Below are 18,675 nucleotides of genomic sequence, written 5' to 3'. Positions count from 1 at the left end.
GAGCTCTGAATCCCTCACATCTGTGTTGTTGGTTTGTTAAAATCTTTCATTGGCTTCGTCGGCCTCTGCTGCCCACCGAGTGTTCGATTGTAAAAATGCTCCCGCGGCGGCTGCGTGGCATCGCGCGCGTCTGGGCTTTATTGTTGGCTTTCTCTGACACGCCCCTGTGAGCCCACGCACGGCTGCAGCAGCCTGCCAGTTTCCAGGAAACACGCGTGGAAAATAAATGACATATATGCTGGTTGGACGCCTCCAGCATCAACCCTCCCTCTGTTTCCGTCACCCATCCATGAGCTGGAGGCTTTCTTCACTAGTTCACTCATTGATGGCCTAATTTTGGCCTCTTTTTCACTCACTATGCCGTCAAAACTGACCAAACTCCACATTGACACATTTTGCTCGGTGATTGAATGTTTATTCACAATATCTACAACTTACACATTTAAAACAGGGACGCATTTGTTCTGCCCGACTCCTGTTTTAATTTGATTGCATTGATTTATTTATATCAGGCAAAAGGCTAAAATAATAATAAAAAAAAAAAAGCTCCATTAATATTTCATAGCCAAAGCTGGATTCTGTGGTCGGAGGTGCGGGCAGATTGTGTTTGGCCGCTTGTCCCTTCATCATTTCCAAGAAGGTCCCTTAATCGTTTCCAAGAAGGTACCTTAATCGTTTCCATCCTGCCCCTCAACTGGCCGGTCGTCATCAGGGGGTCTAGTTGTTGGGGCGCGGAGGTGGACGGGACGGAGGAGGCGCTCTGCACGGGGGCGGGGCCTGAGGTGGAGGGGGCAGAGAGCCGCTCGGAGATGGGGGCGCCAAAAACGGGTCGGCGTCGGGATGCTGGGTGTAGGCCGGGAGGGTGGAGGAGGACGAGGGGGACAGGGATGGAAGAGGAGGGAGCCTGGAAGTCGGGGAAGGGGGCAACTGGAAGAGGTTGTTGTCGTCTGAGGGGCGGCGCTGGTAGCTGTGGGGCAAGGTGTAGATGGGCGTGGAGGGATGCCTGTAGACCGGGTAGTGGGTGACGGGGTGGGACCTGCTGCGGGTGAAGTTTATGCACTTTCCCTGAAATGCAGGAAAAGAATGATTTCCCCTGAATTTCACAGAAAAATGAAAGTTGATTAAAGCCCAGTGTTTGTTTTTTCAGGTCCGCTCAGTAGTTGTGACATAATTACAGTGGAAGCTGATTTTTAAACAAAGCAGCGGCGTCACGGGAAAATAAACGCCACTCTTCCCCTTCGGAACGCTGGAGATGGCGGTTGCCTTCCTGCTTCTGCACGAAACGTCAATCAAGAGAAGCGAGAAGCAGAAAATGTCAGCGATAGCTCAGCAAACCCTAAAGTTGCTCCTCCACCCTGGAGGAGAGAGAGACGTACGACCCCCCCCCCCCCCTTACGGATGGAAAGAGGAAATTCCTCTGGTGGCGTCATGGAAGAAAAACAGCATTCCTGCCAGCCCGAGCGGAGCTGGAAGACGCAGGCAGCATCTACTCCTAACGACTTCTGCAGACAGCTCGGCTGCAGGTTTCACAGCCTCCCGCTCACCGGCAGCCGGGCGGCTTCAATTCCCAAAGGTCCTAACTCAAACCTCCTTAAAGCACCCTAGACCAGGCATCCCTGAATAATCGCCGGGTGGATTTTGATGCTTTCTCACCTTATCTCCAGGTAGGGGGCGCATGACGGACACTCTGTCGTACCCTTTTCTCAGGAAGACGCACAAAGCGTCCAGCTTCCCCTGCACGGAGACGGTCGGAGAGGGAGGGACAAATAAAAAAAAACAAACGTGTGTTATCTCTGGAAACTCACTCTGGAGAGCAAAAGCATTCCTTCAAACCGACGGAGTTAACGAAGTAGCCCAGCTTTTTATGCTCCAGATGTCGGGCTTGCATCCCTTATACCAAGCTTCAGATGATAAACAAAGAACACAACTAGTCAGGAAAAAGCAGTCGCTCAAACAAATTCCTCATCTGTGGGTCAGCCGAGTTCATGTCTGGTTTTTATTACGCCGCATTCTGCTGACTAAACCATTAAACTAATTTTATTAACCATTTCCTGGACACACGGACAGGAAAAATGATTTATTTTTTTGGAGACGCCGATGGACCCACCTTGATGGGGGAGTACCACTTCTGGGAGCGCGCAGATTTGTGCATGGTGTGGTAAAGCCTTGGCGGATCGTCCTCCTCCGTGGGCATCACAACTCGAGCGTTTTTAGCTTTCTCTAGTTTGGCTCCTTCTTCGGTCGAGCCTTTATCTCCCCACCGGACCTGGACAGAGAGGGACGCATCCAGGACAGACAGATACGCTCAGTTGAGGCTGAAATAGAATAAAGGATGTAAACAGGCCGAAGCGGTCTGTGTTTATAAGCAGGTTTCAGCAGTCCAGCCTCCCGGAGGTGCCTGGGGAGCGTCCGGCTCTCTCTGGAACCCTCTGGACAGGTGATGATTTACGCTGGAGCCGTTAGCCTTGGGTGGCTAATCGCTGCAATGTTGCAACATCTGTGACACAACATGTACAGCACATCCACATCTGGGTTTGATGGCTCAATCTGCTGTTACACGCCGCTGGTGCAGATGTTTTGGAAAATCAAAAAAACGTGTTGACGTCGGCGTCTTTGACGTCTGATCATGTGTGATTTCCCGCTGTCAGAGGTGACGCGGGCTTTTTTTAAAGTCCTGACCTGGATCTCGGGTGTCGCTGACCTTTATCTCATTAAGGATTCTCTCCTTTCTTCCTCACTTCAGCCTCTGAACTTGAAAACCCTCACAGGAGTCCACTGACTCCTTTTTTTCCCCCTTTCACACATTAACCAAAGACGTCCCCCAGAGGGCCCATTCAAGCCCGGGCAAAGCGTGCACGTCATCTCCAGTTGCTCTCAATGATTTGCTCTCGCCGAACATCTGGATGCAACCTAAAAAGCCTTCAAAAGTCTCCCCAAAACTAGTCTCAACCACAAAATGTGTGTTCCAGTGTGAGAAGTGCCCGCTCAGCATTTTTTTTTTTTTTTAAAGAGCAGCTCACATCCTGTTATACTTCTTCTTCGACCCTCTGACAGCCACTGGCCTGTTTCCACTGCCATCCTTCAACTTCGAAATATGAACATTCTAAAGAAAGAGGTCTTCCACGTGCACTGTGCACGTTTCCCTGCTATTTGGCACGCGCTGCCGGTCCTTAGAGGTCTGGCTTTGCTCACTTATCATGGGATTTAGTGCTGATGCATTTGTTTGCCATTAATACTAATAAGAGAAACGATTATCGTTATCAATATGTTGCTTTTCCCCGATCATCAATCATCTTGAGATGATCGCCAAAACTTGCCGTGAGTCACGTTGGAGATATTTTCCCCGAATGTGAGTTATCGTCTGTCGTGCGGCGGTCTGATCTGCAACGCTCAGCGGTTCATGGTGAGATAAGAGTGGGTGGGGTGGGGGAGGAAAGGAAGGTGCTCTCTACCTCCATCCTCTTGATGCCTCCAACTCCACGTCCCCCGTAGTACGAGGCGTCCACCGTGGGCCACTTCTTCTTGGGGAGACCCTCTTCGTCGTCCTGAGGAGGAGGAGAAGAAGCCGGAATGAGGCCGCAGACGTGTGGACAGCTGCGAAATGAGGTTTATGAGGTCACGTTTTAGAGGGAAGCCACTTACAGAGATGTCCTCCACCACTGGAGGGGGTGGCTCGTGGATGACCTGCAGACAGAAGAGGGTAAACAAGCAGTTAGGCGGGACGAGTCCACCTCCACAGCAGGTTCTGATCCAAGATGGCTGCCGTACCACGGTGCAGCAGAGAGGCCAGAACCACCACAGCAGGACAAGCGTGAGCAGGAGCATCAGGATGAGCAGAGCAATGGCCACAAACGTCCCGTCGGACTACAAGGACAGAGAGACAGCATTGACCAGGTGGTGTGTTTAGGCCCCGCCTCTCCTCTGCCCTCCGGCGCCATCGTGAGCAGACCTCCGTATCTCACGTGATGCCTCTCGGTGTGAACTTCCATACTCACACATGCGACGGCTTTGATGGTGACGGAGCTCGATATGAAGCTCAGGCCGTTATTCATGCTGACGTGCAGTGTGGCCGACCTGCGAGGAGAAAGGGTCAGACGACAGGTAGCGTCTCCCGTGTGTGGGAGGAGCCAAATACTCACGTTCCTTCCTTCTCCAGGACCGGAGCTGGACACAGGAGGTACGTGTCTCTCACCACCAGGGGGCGTTTCACTGTGGAGACAGAACCGAGTCCAATCAAACAGAAACGGCCCTGAAACAACGTTCACATCGACGTCATCCTGGAACTATCCGAGCTCCAGGGCTCGTTTTTTTGTTGCTGTGGGATTGAAGCAAATGTGAGAAGGACTCTGCGTGCAAAGACGCCACTGATGAGGTCCACATTCCTCTCCAGACATCTGAGAAGCGCTGAGCGTTAAACCAGCTGATCGGAGGCACGCAGAGACGCCGTCGATGGCTGTCGGAGGAGGACGTGGACCTAAGTCAGCGAGAACCACATCTGCAAGTCGCCAAAACAAACTTGGCCGGAGCTCTGAAACGGTCTGGAATCGAAAAAGTTGCTATTCTTCATTCCTGTCCAGTTGGATTAGCCTGGCGGGGTGTTTTGTGGGATCTGCATACCTGCGACACGTGCACATCTGAGGATAGATCTTTATTTTAGGTGATGTGACGTTAAGCTCTTCTCGGGCGTCTGGGGGTTTGTTTTCTTCACACAGCTGTGCTTTTTTTGAGAAGGTCACAGCAGGCGGGATCATATTTAACCTCAAGACCCGAGCGACTCGGCTTCCTGTCTGAGTTTTGGTATGAACATAAATTTCACCCCATCATGCTGACCTGTTCCTTTCACCTTAATTTACAACCTTTCTGCATATTCTGCTAATCTGTTCATGCTTGAGTCAACAACACCAGACTACATTACCCAGAATACCCCCCCTCCTTTTTAAAAAAGTTTGTATGATGGGTGGAAAAAGCCGTGCATCATCCGTCTTCAGTTATGTCAGTGTTGGGAACTGGTTTCAACATTTCGACCTCCAGCCGACCATAAAAGACCATTAATCCTTCATCCGGCTCCGACCTCGGCCGGTTTGGGTTTCTTTAGTTGCACATGTTCCATTTTTTACAGCGGACTTTTGTGTATTTTCAGACTCTGGTGAGCGGAGAGATGCTAAAGACCTGCGTCGGGGTGATTTTACAGTATTATTTACATGAAAGTGCAGCATAAACTGAATAAAAACGGAGGAAACGACGTCCCGGCTGAGCGTGTACTTACTCGACGTGACCGTGTCGTTAACGCGAAAGCTGCAGAGAACCTTCTGGACATCTCTGGCATGGAGGAACCCGTTCCCTTTGACCACCACCTGGAAGGATTCTGAAGCACGTGTCGGTTGTCAGAGTAAAGCACGGTGGGAACCGGCTCTGCATGTCACGTCTGTTACCTCCTTCACAGATGCTGGAGGGCTCCACCGCCAGGATCTCGATACAGGATCTCTTCAGGATCTGAGCACGAACAGATGAAAATATCCACCTACGTTAGATGGCAACCTGAGGAGTCAGTGGGAAAATCCATCCGCACGCGTTCCGTACCGAGTCGATGACGCCCTGCAGGGCCTCGAAACCGTCGTGGACCGGAAAGACGTGCTCCTTGCTGTCCGCTATGGTCGAGAGCTGCAGAGAGACACAGTGATGTCACGGTTTGGACCTTCAATCGTTCGGATCCCCGATGAACCTTCGACCGGGTCACCTGTGTTTCGTCGAAGTCCTTCAACCCCACGCAGTAAACGGTGGCGCCCAACTGGCGAGCGCGGCCAGCCTGCGGAATCAAAGAACCCTGGGTTAGTATTCAGGGACGGTCATGGGAATCTTTACGGGCGCTGGTTCTGGTCACCTCTCGTTGGGCCATATCGAACTGGTTCTCCCTCAGCTCCCCGTCGGTCAGGGCGATGATGACGCTCGCTGCCCGGTAACCTGCCGGTCAGAACAGTCACACGTGTTGAACGCGGCGTTGGCCACCGGCGTCGCCGTGTTACGGCTTCACAAGGTGACGGGTTCACTCACTGTCTCCGGTGGCGTAGTAGATCTGCTCACTGGCCTGGGGGGGGGAGTTTCAGAGACATCAGTGGCTGTCAAACCCCAACGATCCGCATCTTTAACAGTGACCAGGAGAGCGGGTTCCCGGACGGATTCCTTACCCTCTGAAATCCTCGGTCCATGTTGGTGTCTCCTCCCGGCTGCACCATCCGCAGCTCCTCCAGCCCCGCCCGGATCTTGTCTCTGCGCGTGCAAACCAACGTCACAACCAGACAAAACACAACAGCGAAGGACTCGGGTGAGCGAGGCGGTACCTGTCCTCTGTCAGCGCCATCAGAGTCCGTCCCTCTGATGAGAAGACGATAAACGACATCCGCATTTGAGGACTAGATGGAAGACGAGACACAAAAGGGTGAAGGCGTTAAAAAAAAAAACACCTTTTCACCTTCAGATGAGATGTTTCCACTTGGAATTACCTGATGAACTTGTGAGCCAGGTGGTGAACAAAGTAAAATATCTCATTCCAGTAATGTTGGACGCTGCCAGACCTGAGGAGCAGATTCACAGGAGACGCGTTTTTAATTAAAGGAAAGTCTCCGGGCCAGAACCTTCCGAGGCGCTCTGGGCCCGGTCCAGCGTGACCATCCCAGTGACGACTGGATACTTTTGTTTCATAACCACATATTTGCACCATGACCGGAGCTGCAGTTTTATGCAGCCTTGCATATCTTGTTGACAATGATCGATGATCCCCCCCAGAGGTTAATTCTCTTCCCTCCAATTCCCATAATTCCTCCCAGTTGATCTTTTTTGATGGCCTCCCTCTTGGTTCTGTGCTGTCAGGCCGGGCTCATCCTGACTCAGATTTTCCACGACCACCATTTTCTGCCTCTTTTGCCGGCTCAGGTCCAGTTGTTAGAGATGCATCCACCCGTTTGGCTGCTTCTCTGGACTTGGGCGGAGTCCAGACGCTCTTGGATCTGATTTTAACCTCCCCTTTAAGGCTTGACGGCAGACATATGGGAGCCTGGCGTTACCAGGGAGGGTGAACGGGTGATTTAGGACTCTGCAACCTGCTCCAGTTGGGGAAATCATCCGTGAATATCAACTTATCACTGAAATACCTTTTCTTGAAGACATCCAATTCATAATCTAAAAGATTTATTTCTAGAACCTTTAGAAATGAGTCAGTTTTGTAGTAAACAGTTATCAAACAGATTCTCTGTTTCTAATGAATCAGCCTGAAGTTTAGCCAGTTTTTTTCTTCCTCTTCCTCTTCAGAGCTTCAGTTTTCCACTCATTCTTCTGCGGTTTCACAGATCACACTTGCGCGCAGATCCGCCACGTTATTTTTCCGGGTTCCCTCCACATCAGGTCCTTATTCTAGAAGAACCACTGCTGCCGCGACAAAACAATAATAACAAGATCATCAGATATTTCAGCGCCGTTAAGTGTCGGGAAGTGAAGATATCGACAGTAAAATATACAACAGCCTCCTCCGCTCTTCTCTTCTTCTCCTCCCTTATGTTTTCGTTCATCCTGTGATGTGACTCCCACCGCGCAGGCTGCCAGAACCTCTGGATATCTGGAACATCTGGCTCTAATGGAGAAATGGTTCTGCTGGGGCTGCAGTCGCGAGCGCTCTACTGTGGATGTGGGTCAGGTCAACGCCGCCGCAATTTGACGGCAGCCGTCGTTGTCGTTGACCTCAGGCTGGCTGTTCTGCACCAGGCTTACCCCCCCCCCCCCCCAATAAAATAAACATGTGGTCTTCTCAGGGCTTTTATCTGCGCTCCATGACAGGTTCATGGTCAGCTGCGCTCATGGGATATTTAACCGTCTGTAAATCTGCTCCTTTATAGGCAGAACTGGAGGATTCACCCTGCCTAAACACATAAAAATAAATAAATAAAACAGAACAGACTATTTGCCTCTCATTTTACATAACTTGTGTTATTCAGCCATTTATACTTTTAACCTTCTCGTCCTAAAATACTGAATTATGGAGGAGCTACAGACACACTTACAAGGAATGATTATAAACCTTTATTGTGAGTCAGCAGTTTGATTCAGTGGTTGTGAAAAAATAAACAAGTAAATGAGTGAAAGGTTCAGGTTTTCAGACACTCATGTTGGTGCTCGTGCACATATTTAACATGCAAAAACCTCAAAAAAAAAAAAAATCTGGTCCCTATAAAGGTCCAGCTCATTTTTTCCCATGCAGATGCAGCACAATAAGCTTTCTTCTCTGCGTGCACGTGTTTATCTGAGCTCAAAAACAGCCCAAATAAGAAGAGTCATGCACTGACTGACTGTAGTCCAGTAAAAATCTGAGCACTTACTTGTCCAGAACAAAGTACAGGTCAAATCCTCCATAGCAGGACGAGCCTGCGCCCCTGCTGTCCTGGTTCTGTCCCGCACCGCCGGCCACCAGGGCCATCACCACAATGCTCACTTCCACGCCGAGCAGGACCTGCCTGCAGCAGCACCGGGACATCACTCCCGGTTTAGGTGGAAGCATCAGCTCAACGACAGCGAAGGGTCAGGTCAAATGGTCTCCAGGCGGAGGTGCTTGTCCCCGTCCCCCCTCTCACAGCTGACTGCTGGAGTCAGCCATGCTGTGCAGAGCGGTCTCCAAGGTCTTTGTGAGACATCTCAGAGCAGAAGATGCATGAGGACTGAGGAGGAGTGAAGCTGGTGGGTCTTCCTCAGTCTCCAGCACACTTGGTTCCCCGTGTCAAATCTGCAGAACTGGACAGAAAAGCCTTTGTGTGTGTGTGTGTGTGTGTGTGTGTGTGTGTGTGTGTGTGTGTGTGTGTGTGTGTGTATAGATCGACTTTTTCTTCATGACGTTTTAGAAAAAAAATTTTCTTTGAAAAACTTTTTACCTCTTCTCGAATTTCTTGGAGGGTCATCTTCAGTTTTATATTCTTGCCTGCTAGCGCCACCCAGTGGTAACTATATAAAATTACTGGCTGGAACGTTAGAGGATCCTTTTGATTCTTTTATCAATTCCATCACTATAAATAAGCGCTTTCCCCTTGCATGCATTAGAAGACATTTGCATTATTCACCACTTTATTTCACAGTGTTAACGATGTTAAAGTTCATTAATCCCACCATAAGCGTGGTTTCAAGAGAATATGAAGCGTTTGTACTGGTGTTAATTAAGGTGATTGTGTCAGACAAATCTTTCAGATGCACCAGATACCTGAGTTCCAGTGCCACGCATTTAAACAAATGTGCACGGCGAGCACTCATATTTCATTGTTCATTTTCTACTGTAACCTATTCTGTTCAGTGACTCAGAGACTCAGTTAAAATCAGTTTAATTCTGGCCATTCAGGGCTGGCGAGTCTCTTTCCTACATGCTGACGAAATGGAAGGCAATCCTGGTGTTTTCAGTTTTCAGTGGTCCTGAAATTGGGGCGGGGCGGGGGGGATACAGATGTTTGCACATGTGGCTTCACAAGCGTGGCGACACCGTGTAATTTCTTTTATGGCCGGCAGGGGGAGACATATACCCACCATCCGGTAAGTAACGCCTTCATCCGGCGCTTCACCGACCGAAGGTTTCAATGGATTGGCCTCTTTTTTCCTCACATCTCATTGGCTTCATGCCCTGTCAGCCCCCTGTGATCTTCTGTTTCATTTAAAAGAACAACAAACAAAGTGTCAGTTGGACCTTTCACCCACAAATGAGACAGGCTTGACCTTTGTCCTCAGTGTCAGTGTAAAATAGCTCAAGAGGCCTAATGTGTCTCATCTTAGTTTTGTAACTGTGCAGTTGGACTGACAGAATAACTCCAACTGAAGTTAAGATTTCACGTCGTGTTAATTATTTCCTCTGAAAATGGTAGAAGGGTTAAAGATCTAATAGCTTAATCATGCCAACTTCACAATCAAATATTTAACATTCTTGTTTAATTATGTATTTATGTGTCTCATTTCAGGGGTAGCCGAGCAAATGTCTTGGTGTAAAGTAATGAATTTCATTTAAAAGTTACAGAATCGGGTTGAACACATCAATCAATGAAGGTGACAGCTCCTCTCGGACCTATCAGCCAATCATATGGACCCATATGTCTCACCTCACGGACTCTATGGCAACCAGCCTGCCAGCTCGTGCAACGTCTCTGTGACCACATAAAAAAGTGATGGAAAAACACATTTGCCGGAATTCCGCTGTCGGCTCCGCATGCGGAAAACGACGTCGTCAGGCGCGCATTTAAATATGAAAGTGAGTTTTGACACTTGCCGCTGACCCTGGTGGTGCGCAGGCTGTGCAGCTGCAGGTGAAACATGCGTGCGCGCGTGTGTGCGTGAGCCCTGCTCTCGCTGTCAGCGAATCGCCGCAGCACAATGGAGACGTGAGGAAGCAGCGCGGCCGCCGCTGCGGAGGAACTTTGTTGCGCTCCTCTGCCGCCTGAAGTGGATCCTGTCGCTCATCTGATCAGAAGCCATGGAAGTCGCCCCCGCGGCGTCGCTCCTGCTGTGCGTCTCCCTGCGCCTTTCTCTGGCGGCTAATTGGGACTTTGTGGACACTAATTTTACCCACCTCGATGACGCCATCGACTACAAAGATCCGTGTAAAGCAGGTAGGGTGTGTTGCAATTACTGATGACCAGCAGCAGCGTCCGCTGTTTATATAATATGTGCAGGCATCCGCAGGCTGTTGGTTTAAATGTAGGCCTCCGTGACGCTACGAGCAATTTAGAATTCTCTAAATCTAAATCTTTGCCCTGTTTTCATCTCATTGTTTAGGTGGGAAACTTCAACTGCTTCTTTTACTTGTTAAAATCTCGTGACGGAACGTGGAAAATCAGAAGACTGTAGCCTGATAACGTGCTGTGCAAATACTGCTGCACATCTCACCAGCGCACTTTAAATGTCATTAATCCTTGCCTGTATGACATCATTGGATTATTTGACATAAATTAGACCCTGTTTGGGTTAACTTCAGAATGTTCACTATCAGAATACAACAAAGTCGCATGTTTTGTTTTGTTTTTAATTCAAAAATCTTCCGAGAATCACTTGTTGCTTGTTCAGTAATGTAGATCCAGAGTGACGCGACGCTTTTGGGTTAAAATCCTCTCTCCTCCCTGGAAGTTCCATTTCCGCTGTTGCCATATTTGGCAGGTTAATTATTAAATACGGTTTAATTGGCTGATATGAGTGATCCAGTCTCCCTTCATCACTCGGGTGCCTGGGGGGCTGGTTGGGATCCCTGTTTCATTTGTGACTTCTGAAAACTTCCAAAACACACCACTCCTTTCCTCTGAGGCAGTTGCCTGGCGACTAGAGGTCACCGAGGCCGTGCCAGCGCCGTTTTCAGGCTGGATGCCGGTGGAATCCCTCCCCCCCCCCCCCCGGCTGCAGGGGAGCGGGTGCACGCCGCAGGGGTGACAGTCATTTACAGTCACCCTCTGCATGAGTGAATTTGCTTCAAAGTGCGATGCAGGGCCGTCCGCTTCTTTTCATTCGCACTTTCAAAGGTCGTTACATCACGCGGCTAAATGAGCTATCAAGGGGGGGGGGGGGGCTTTCTGCCTGGTTGGCTGATTTATGCAGGAAGTGGAGTCATAGGAGTAGAAGTATGACATTAATCCCGCGCAGAGCAACAGCAGCGGAAGCACGGGCTGAATGTGATGTGTGTAAGATCACGTCTAAGTTTTAATGAGGGCGCTTTGATTAACCTCCGAGCTGTCAGATATCTAGAGGGACGTGCACGTTAGCTTACAGAGCAGGAACATAATGGACATATTTCACTGCAAATGGCTTCATTAAATCACCTTTCTACAGTCCTTAACAGTAATAACGCTCTTATCTCGACTTAAGCCTGGATGTTGGAGCAGCAAAGGTGTTAAAAAGGACACAAACGTAAATCTTTTCGCGGCCCCCGTCCTGAGACGGCCCCGTTCCTGTATTCTCACATTCCTGGAGGCTGCTGTAAAGTTAACACGTGTTTATGAAAATGACGGTGTGACGGGGCGGCGCTCTGGCAGCGTGCGACGCGTCGCGCTGTGTTCCCGAGGTATGTTTGCTGATCACACAGACACACGGAGCCCCCTCACGGGGCCCCCACACGGGGCCCCCACACGGAGCCCCCACACGGGCCCACCTACAGCGGGACGGCTGTTAGCTTCGGCTTCGTCCTCCTTGGTTTTAAACTTGCGTAACTCCTCCGCTTCAGGAAGTAGAGAGTTCAATACAGAAACATGCGTATTCAGATCACAAGCGTGTTTGTCTCCCCCTCCCCCAAGCTGCCTTTTGGGGAGACATCGCCCTGGATGAGGAAGACCTCCGCATGTTCAAAGTGTTCCGGGGCGATAGACAGAACTCCGTCCACGCCAACCGCACCGCCTCAGGTACCCACCCCGTAAATGTGCCCCCGTGGGCTGGGATGAATGTGACCAGATTCTTCCTCCTCCAGTCAACGGTTCCTCCTCCAATGGAGGCGCCAGGAGGCGGCGAGCAGCCGGGGCGCCCAAGCTCCTTCGCCGGAGGAGAGCCGCCACCTCCAGGCCCGAGCGAATGTGGCCCGATGGCGTCATCCCTTACGTGATCAGTGGCAACTTCAGTGGTGAGGTTTGAGCTTTCAGCAGAGCTTTCAGCTGAAGTTTCGCTTCTTAAAAAAAAGCTGTCGCGTTTGAACGGCTCCCAGGGAGCCAGCGCGCCATTTTCCGTCAGGCGATGCGTCACTGGGAGAAACACACTTGCGTGGCGTTCACGGAGAGGACGGACGAAGAGAGCTACATCGTGTTCACCTACCGGCCTTGTGGGTGAGTGTTGCCCCGGGGGAGGGGAGGAGGGGCTTCTACTCACCACATCAATAAAAGAAAACCTCTCTGGGGCCCCGAAAACAGTGTGTGTGCGTGTGTGTTTGTGTGTGTGTGTCCACAGGTGCTGCTCCTACGTAGGGAGGAGGGGGGGAGGCCCTCAGGCCATCTCCATTGGGAAGAACTGCGATAAGTTTGGGATTGTGGTGCATGAACTGGGTCACGTGATCGGCTTCTGGCACGAGCACACCAGGCCCGACCGCGACGAGCACGTCAGCATCGTCAGGGACAACATCCAGCAAGGTAGCGTCCACGTCGCCGGTGCCGGCCGTCTCGAGTGGGAGGCCGTGCGCTCACGGCCGCTGTCTGAGCAGGGCAGGAGTACAACTTCCTGAAGATGGAGCCGGACGAGGTGGACTCGCTCGGGGAGGGGTACGACTTCGGGAGCATCATGCATTACGCAAGGAACACCTTTTCCAGGTGGGCCTGAAAAACAAATATGTGTCCGGCAACTTGTTGCTGCTTTTCTTCTGTTCTAAACAGACTTGGCAACCTTGGGGGGTGGGGGGGGGTTAAACCTTTATTGTCACACAACCTGCCCCCCCCTTCCCCGTGCACGCTGCCCTTTGCTTTTCTCCGTGTTTTGGTGTTTTACCTCCATCATCAGTTTGCCCGTGTGGGTCATGGCGGCAGGCCAAGCTAAATAAAGGCCTGGCAGTTGGGGATTTGTTGGACAATTTGGGCCGTAGTGGCCCCCCCCCCCCCCTCTGGTATTCAAGAGCGGGCTCCAGTGAGCCGCCTGGCACCGGCCAAAGGCTCCATTCAGAGCATTTTGTTTGCACATGCCTGTCATTCATGGGGGCATCGCCATAGGAACCAAGCCGCAGACCTCCAAAGCTCTTATCAATAAAGTGTCACGTGTGTGTGACGGTGGGCGCTTAAATAAAATAACCAACACGTGTCCGTCACAGCAGGACACGCTGACCGTCATATTCGTCCTGTTTCAGAGGCGTCCTCTTGGACACCATCCTGCCCCGTTATGACGTCAACGGGGAAAGACCACCTATCGGACAGAGGACCAAACTCAGCCGAGGGGACATTGCACAGGCCCGCAAGCTCTACAAATGTGCGAGTAAGAGCCACTGTTGCCAAAACCAAAGAGAAAATATATTGGAAAATATAATATTCCCACAGGAAACATCCACCAGCCGGGTGGAGACGTCTGTCCACACGCAGCCACACACACGCGCGTTCATTTTTCTTCCTTAAATCAATGTTAATAATCAATGTTCTGGCTTGTTGCAGAGTGTGGGGAAAACCTGCAGGACAGCACTGGAAACTTCTCCTCTCCCGGATTCCCAAACGGCTACTCGGCGTACGCTCACTGCGTCTGGAGGATCTCTGTCACTCCTGGAGAGAAGGTGGCTGACCAGTATGACCAGTACTCTCTGTGTTTTTATCCCCTGCAGTGGGAAAACTGGACACATTCATGTAAATGTCGTTCATTTCGGCCAATTTCCTGCTGCGAAACAATGAATTTCAGACGCCGCCCTGTTGATTTTATTTGTTAAATACACACAACATCAAATGAATAAAACGGGGAATTCAGGCAGCCCATTTCAGCCCCTCTAAACTGGACCTTCTGGCTCTCAGATTGTCCTGAATTTCACCTCCTTGGACGTCTTCAGGAGTCACCTGTGCTGGTACGACCACGTGGAGGTCCGAGACGGCTTCTGGAGAAAAGCTCCCCTGAAAGGTTTCTTTCCTCTTTAACGTCTCTCTGTGATAAACTGGCTGCTGAGCACTTGCACGTTGTCCCCTCCTGCTTCTGTCTGCGCCCGCAGGACGTTTTTGCGGAGACGCGCTGCCCGGTCCAGTCGTCTCCATTGACAGTCAGCTGTGGATCGAATTCCGGAGCAGCAGCAGCTGGGTGGGAAAAGGTTTTTCGGCCGTTTACGAGGGTACGACGCCGATGGGGAACTGCCGACTGCGCGCTTTTGCTGATGACGCTGATTCGATCTGGCGTCTCTCTCCTGTAGCCATCTGTGGCGGCGAGGTGAAGCGCGACGCCGGCCAGATCCAGTCGCCCAACTATCCCGATGATTACCAGTCTAACAAAGTCTGCGTGTGGAAAATCGCAGTGGAGGAGGGATTCAGCGTTGGCCTGTCCTTCCAGTCCTTCGAGGTAACATTTACTGTCTCCTTTTAATGCACTTTAAATATCTTTACCCAGCAAAAACACGTTTCTTTAAACAGAGATGCTCACGTGCGGAAGAGAAACCTCAAATAAATAACTTTGGTTGGCGTTCTGACCCCAGATCGAGCTCCACGACAGCTGTGCCTACGATTACGTGGAGGTGAGGGATGGCGGCACGGAGAGCGGCCCGCTGCTCGGCCGTTACTGCGGTTACGAGAAGCCGGGTGATGTCAACAGCAGCTCGAACCATCTGTGGCTCAAGTTCGTGTCCGATGGGTCGGTCAACAAAGCAGGCTTCGCGGCCAACTTCTTTAAAGGTGGGAAAAATCCTCCGTTTAAACGATGGCAGCGCAGTAAACTGCGGTTTGTTCTTTCCTAGAGACGGACGAGTGCTCCCGACCAGACAACGGCCACTGCCAGCAGCGCTGCCTGAACACGCTGGGCAGCTACAGATGCGCCTGCGACCCGGGTTATGAGCTGGCAGCGGACAGGCGCAGCTGTGAGAGTGAGTGGGGCGCAAACACTATCATTAGAGCGCTACTACACTGAAATAGGGGAGATCCAGTCGATCCTGTGTGTAGGATTTATGCTTCTGCCGACTCAAATTCTTCTTTTGTAGATCTTTCCCTTTCCAGCCTTTCCAATATTTCTCCAAATGCGTAAACTGTCTCCTCAGATAAATGTTGATTATCTATGTCCATCATTTTACCTACCGATATATCTCCCACCACAAGAGGGCAGCACCGCCCCACTGCTGCTGTAGACGCACTGGAGCTCGAAAGGTCATCGGTTTCTGCAGAAACCCAGACTGGATGATGTCATTTAGGTCTCGCAGGTCCACTACTAAAATGAGTCTTCTCTTCCATCAGCAGCTGCCTGTGGGGGGTTTGTCACCAAGCTCAATGGCTCCCTCACTACACCAGGGTGGCCAAAAGATTACCCCCCAAACAAGAACTGTGTGTGGCAGCTGTTGGCGCCCATTCAGTACCGCATCACTCTGGTGTTCGATGCGTTTGAGACGGAAGGAAACGACGTGGGTTCATTAAAAGAGACTTTTCTTTGTTAGGTTCCTTCCTTCCGTTCTGAATGGTTCTTTCCGTCAGGTGTGTAAATATGATTACGTGGAGGTGCGCAGCGGCTTGTCTTCAGACTCAAAGCTTCACGGGAAGTTCTGTGGAGCAGAGAAACCCGAGGTCATCACATCGCAGCACAACAACTTGAGGATTGAGTTCAAGTCTGACAACACTGTCTCCAAGAAGGGGTTCAAGGCTCACTTCTTCTGTGGTAAGTCCAGGGACGGCGGGAAGTCCAGGAAGGAAATGTTCAGGATGTACAACCCAGGCTAAGAATAATGCCCACAGCAGCCTTTCACACCAGCATCAGGGCAACGTTCCAGATCCCTTCTCACTGGCTTCGGGCCCATTAAAGTGTCTTTATCAGAGGTTTTTATCGTTATTTGTTTAAAAATTCAAAGTTTGCTCTGCGTTGCGACAGATATCGACGAGTGTTCCAAAGAAAACGGCGGCTGCCAGCACGAGTGCGTCAACACCTTCGGCAGCTACAGCTGTCAGTGTCGCAGCGGCTTCATGCTGCACGACAACAAGCACGACTGCAAGGAAGGTGAGCGTGGCCTCGGTCCCTGGCGCTGCTGGTCCAACTGTAGATCACATTATACCTGCCCCCCCCCCCCCCCCCCCCCCTCCTTGGCACCTGTGTTGAACCAGGGGAAATGATGTGACCTCCTCAGTGACGCAGCCATCATTGTTTTCCTCTGACATTGTTGTTTGTTGTGTGTCCCAGCGGGTTGTGACCATGTCGTCAACAGTGTGTCAGGCACAATAAGCAGCCCCAACTGGCCGGATAGATACCCCAGTAAGAAGGCCTGCACCTGGGTTCTGTCCACCACCCCGGGCCACCGCGTCAGACTGGTCTGCCAACTCTCGTTCCACATCAGTGAAAGCAACCGTTTTCCAGGTTTTCCGACATTTTCAAATGCCTTCCAGGTGTTCAACGAGGTCGACATGGAAGCTCATCTGGAGTGCGCCTATGATCACGTGGAAATCTACGACGGGCGGGACACGCGCTCCCCCAGCCTGGGCCGCTTCTGTGGCACCAAGAAGGCTCCTCCCGTCGTCTCCAGCGGCAACAAAATGTTCCTGCGCTTTTTCTCCGACAACTCTGTGCAGAAGAGAGGCTTCGAGGCGTCGTATGATGCAGGCGAGCCACGACTTCCCCCCCACGCCAACACACACACACACACACACACACACACCACACACACACACACACACACTCAAAGAAGGGCTTTTGAATACTGATAAAATTGCACTCCAGGGTTAAAATAGATCAGTGGGTCTGAACCGCTGGTCCACTCCCGCCGTGTTTAGCCGCCAGGCATTCTTTACGAGTTCTCCGTTTTGACCTCTTTAATTTTGTGGTTGCGTTTTCCCCAGAATGCGGAGGAAGCCTTAAGGCCGAGGTCAAGACAAAGGATCTGTACTCTCACGCCCAGTTTGGAGATAACAACTACCCCAGCGGCTCGGACTGTCTGTGGGTGGTCTCTGCTGAGAAAGGTTACGGCGTGGAGATCATCTTCCAAGTGTTTGAGATCGAGGAGGAAGCCGACTGCAGCTACGATTACGTGGAACTGTACGACGGCGCCGACGCCAAGTCGCCCAGGCTGGGCCGCTACTGTGGATCGGGGGTGAGCCTCGACGCAGCGAGGTCGGGCTGAACCGGATGAACGTGCTCTTATATGTGTGTCGCTTGGTTTTGTCTCAGACCCCCGAGGAGATCCACTCAGCGGGGGACGCCCTGCTTCTGAAGTTCCACTCGGACGACAGCATCAACAGGAAAGGCTTCCACGTACGCTACACCGGCACCAAGTTCCAGGACACTTTGCACGCGAGCAAGTGACTCTTCAGAAGTTCAACCCAAACCTAAAAGCAGACTTCACCCCAAACATGTGGTGGGACACACCCCATCGCTGCTAGCGCTGTGACTGGACCCACGCCACAAACACGCACATTCTTCGCATTCACTTGGGTTAGAAAGAGCCGGGCGGAGACGTCAGTAGGGTAGATCCATAGGATGTAACGCAAACGGCATCTTCTATGTGGGGCTTGTTAGTCTAGAGCAGCTGTGAATTGCAAATATTGCTGTGTGTTTTGCATGTTTTTGTTGTTTACTGGAAGAAGTTCACTTGTATGAATCTGATGCACTTTATTGTTGACTGAAAAGAACTCAAATGTGTTGGATTTTAACGATTCTTTACATTTTTACATTTACAGTATACCATAACTTAGTTTTTGGGATTTTTTCAGTACTCCCACATTTTTCTGCCTTTGTCTCTTACTATGAGTGTTCTGTTGTTGCGCAGTAGCGTAGCGTAATATTGGATATTCTCATCCCTCTGCTGACCTTTTCACATTTTTTACAATAACCGATCACCTCAATATCTAAAAAACTGTGTGTGCGAGGGTGCTACCGCACTTGTGATATTACCAGTGTGTGTGGTTCCTGGCCAAAGGAGATTTATTGGTGTTTCTTATATTAAAGACGTGCGATTACACCTGACGTGGAGTGCTCGTGTCATTGAAATGGTCTCTGTGTGATTAAATGACCTGTTTTCTTTTTTTCTATTCCTCATTTCAGCAGCTCTAGTTTCATTTT

General features: G+C 50.8%; 2 protein-coding genes across 6 annotated transcripts; one reads left to right on the top strand and one right to left on the bottom strand.

Annotated features, from left to right (window-relative positions):
* Nucleotides 1-393: 393 nt before the first annotated feature.
* Nucleotides 394-8,786, bottom strand: LOC130517434 (anthrax toxin receptor 1-like). Its single transcript, XM_057019313.1, has 18 exons — nt 8,367-8,786; nt 6,501-6,572; nt 6,339-6,410; nt 6,186-6,267; nt 6,052-6,085; nt 5,882-5,961; nt 5,738-5,806; nt 5,581-5,661; nt 5,433-5,493; nt 5,267-5,365; nt 4,140-4,209; nt 3,996-4,074; nt 3,769-3,864; nt 3,643-3,684; nt 3,453-3,545; nt 2,108-2,266; nt 1,654-1,734; nt 394-1,065 (listed from the first exon to the last, which is right to left on the bottom strand). The coding sequence occupies exons 1-18, from the start codon at nt 8,543-8,545 to the stop codon at nt 718-720; spliced, it is 1,797 nt and encodes a 598-aa protein (XP_056875293.1). The 5' UTR covers nt 8,546-8,786; the 3' UTR covers nt 394-717.
* A 1,384-nt stretch (nt 8,787-10,170) lies between these two features.
* LOC130517431 (bone morphogenetic protein 1-like) lies at nt 10,171-18,579 on the top strand. 5 transcript variants are annotated; one of them, XM_057019309.1, is made up of 20 exons: nt 10,173-10,622; nt 12,291-12,395; nt 12,461-12,610; nt 12,692-12,809; nt 12,931-13,109; nt 13,181-13,286; nt 13,814-13,938; nt 14,112-14,227; nt 14,460-14,562; nt 14,651-14,767; nt 14,846-14,991; nt 15,125-15,320; nt 15,383-15,508; nt 15,876-16,036; nt 16,107-16,287; nt 16,498-16,623; nt 16,804-16,931; nt 17,007-17,220; nt 17,457-17,707; nt 17,785-18,579. In XM_057019309.1, the coding sequence occupies exons 1-20, from the start codon at nt 10,487-10,489 to the stop codon at nt 17,917-17,919; spliced, it is 2,919 nt and encodes a 972-aa protein (XP_056875289.1). In that variant the 5' UTR covers nt 10,173-10,486; the 3' UTR covers nt 17,920-18,579. The 5 variants fall into 5 exon arrangements, with proteins under 5 accessions (XP_056875287.1, XP_056875286.1, XP_056875289.1 ...); XM_057019308.1 differs by having other exon boundaries at nt 15,873-16,036; XM_057019307.1 differs by having other exon boundaries at nt 10,171-10,622; nt 16,804-17,220.
* Nucleotides 18,580-18,675: the final 96 nt, after the last annotated feature.

Source organism: Takifugu flavidus, chromosome 20 (genome assembly GCF_003711565.1).
Source record: "Takifugu flavidus isolate HTHZ2018 chromosome 20, ASM371156v2, whole genome shotgun sequence".
In the NCBI taxonomy this organism is placed as follows: domain Eukaryota; kingdom Metazoa; phylum Chordata; class Actinopteri; order Tetraodontiformes; family Tetraodontidae; genus Takifugu; species Takifugu flavidus.
Note: the sequence above shows the minus strand (reverse complement) of the source record. Positions and strands in the feature narration are given on the sequence as shown.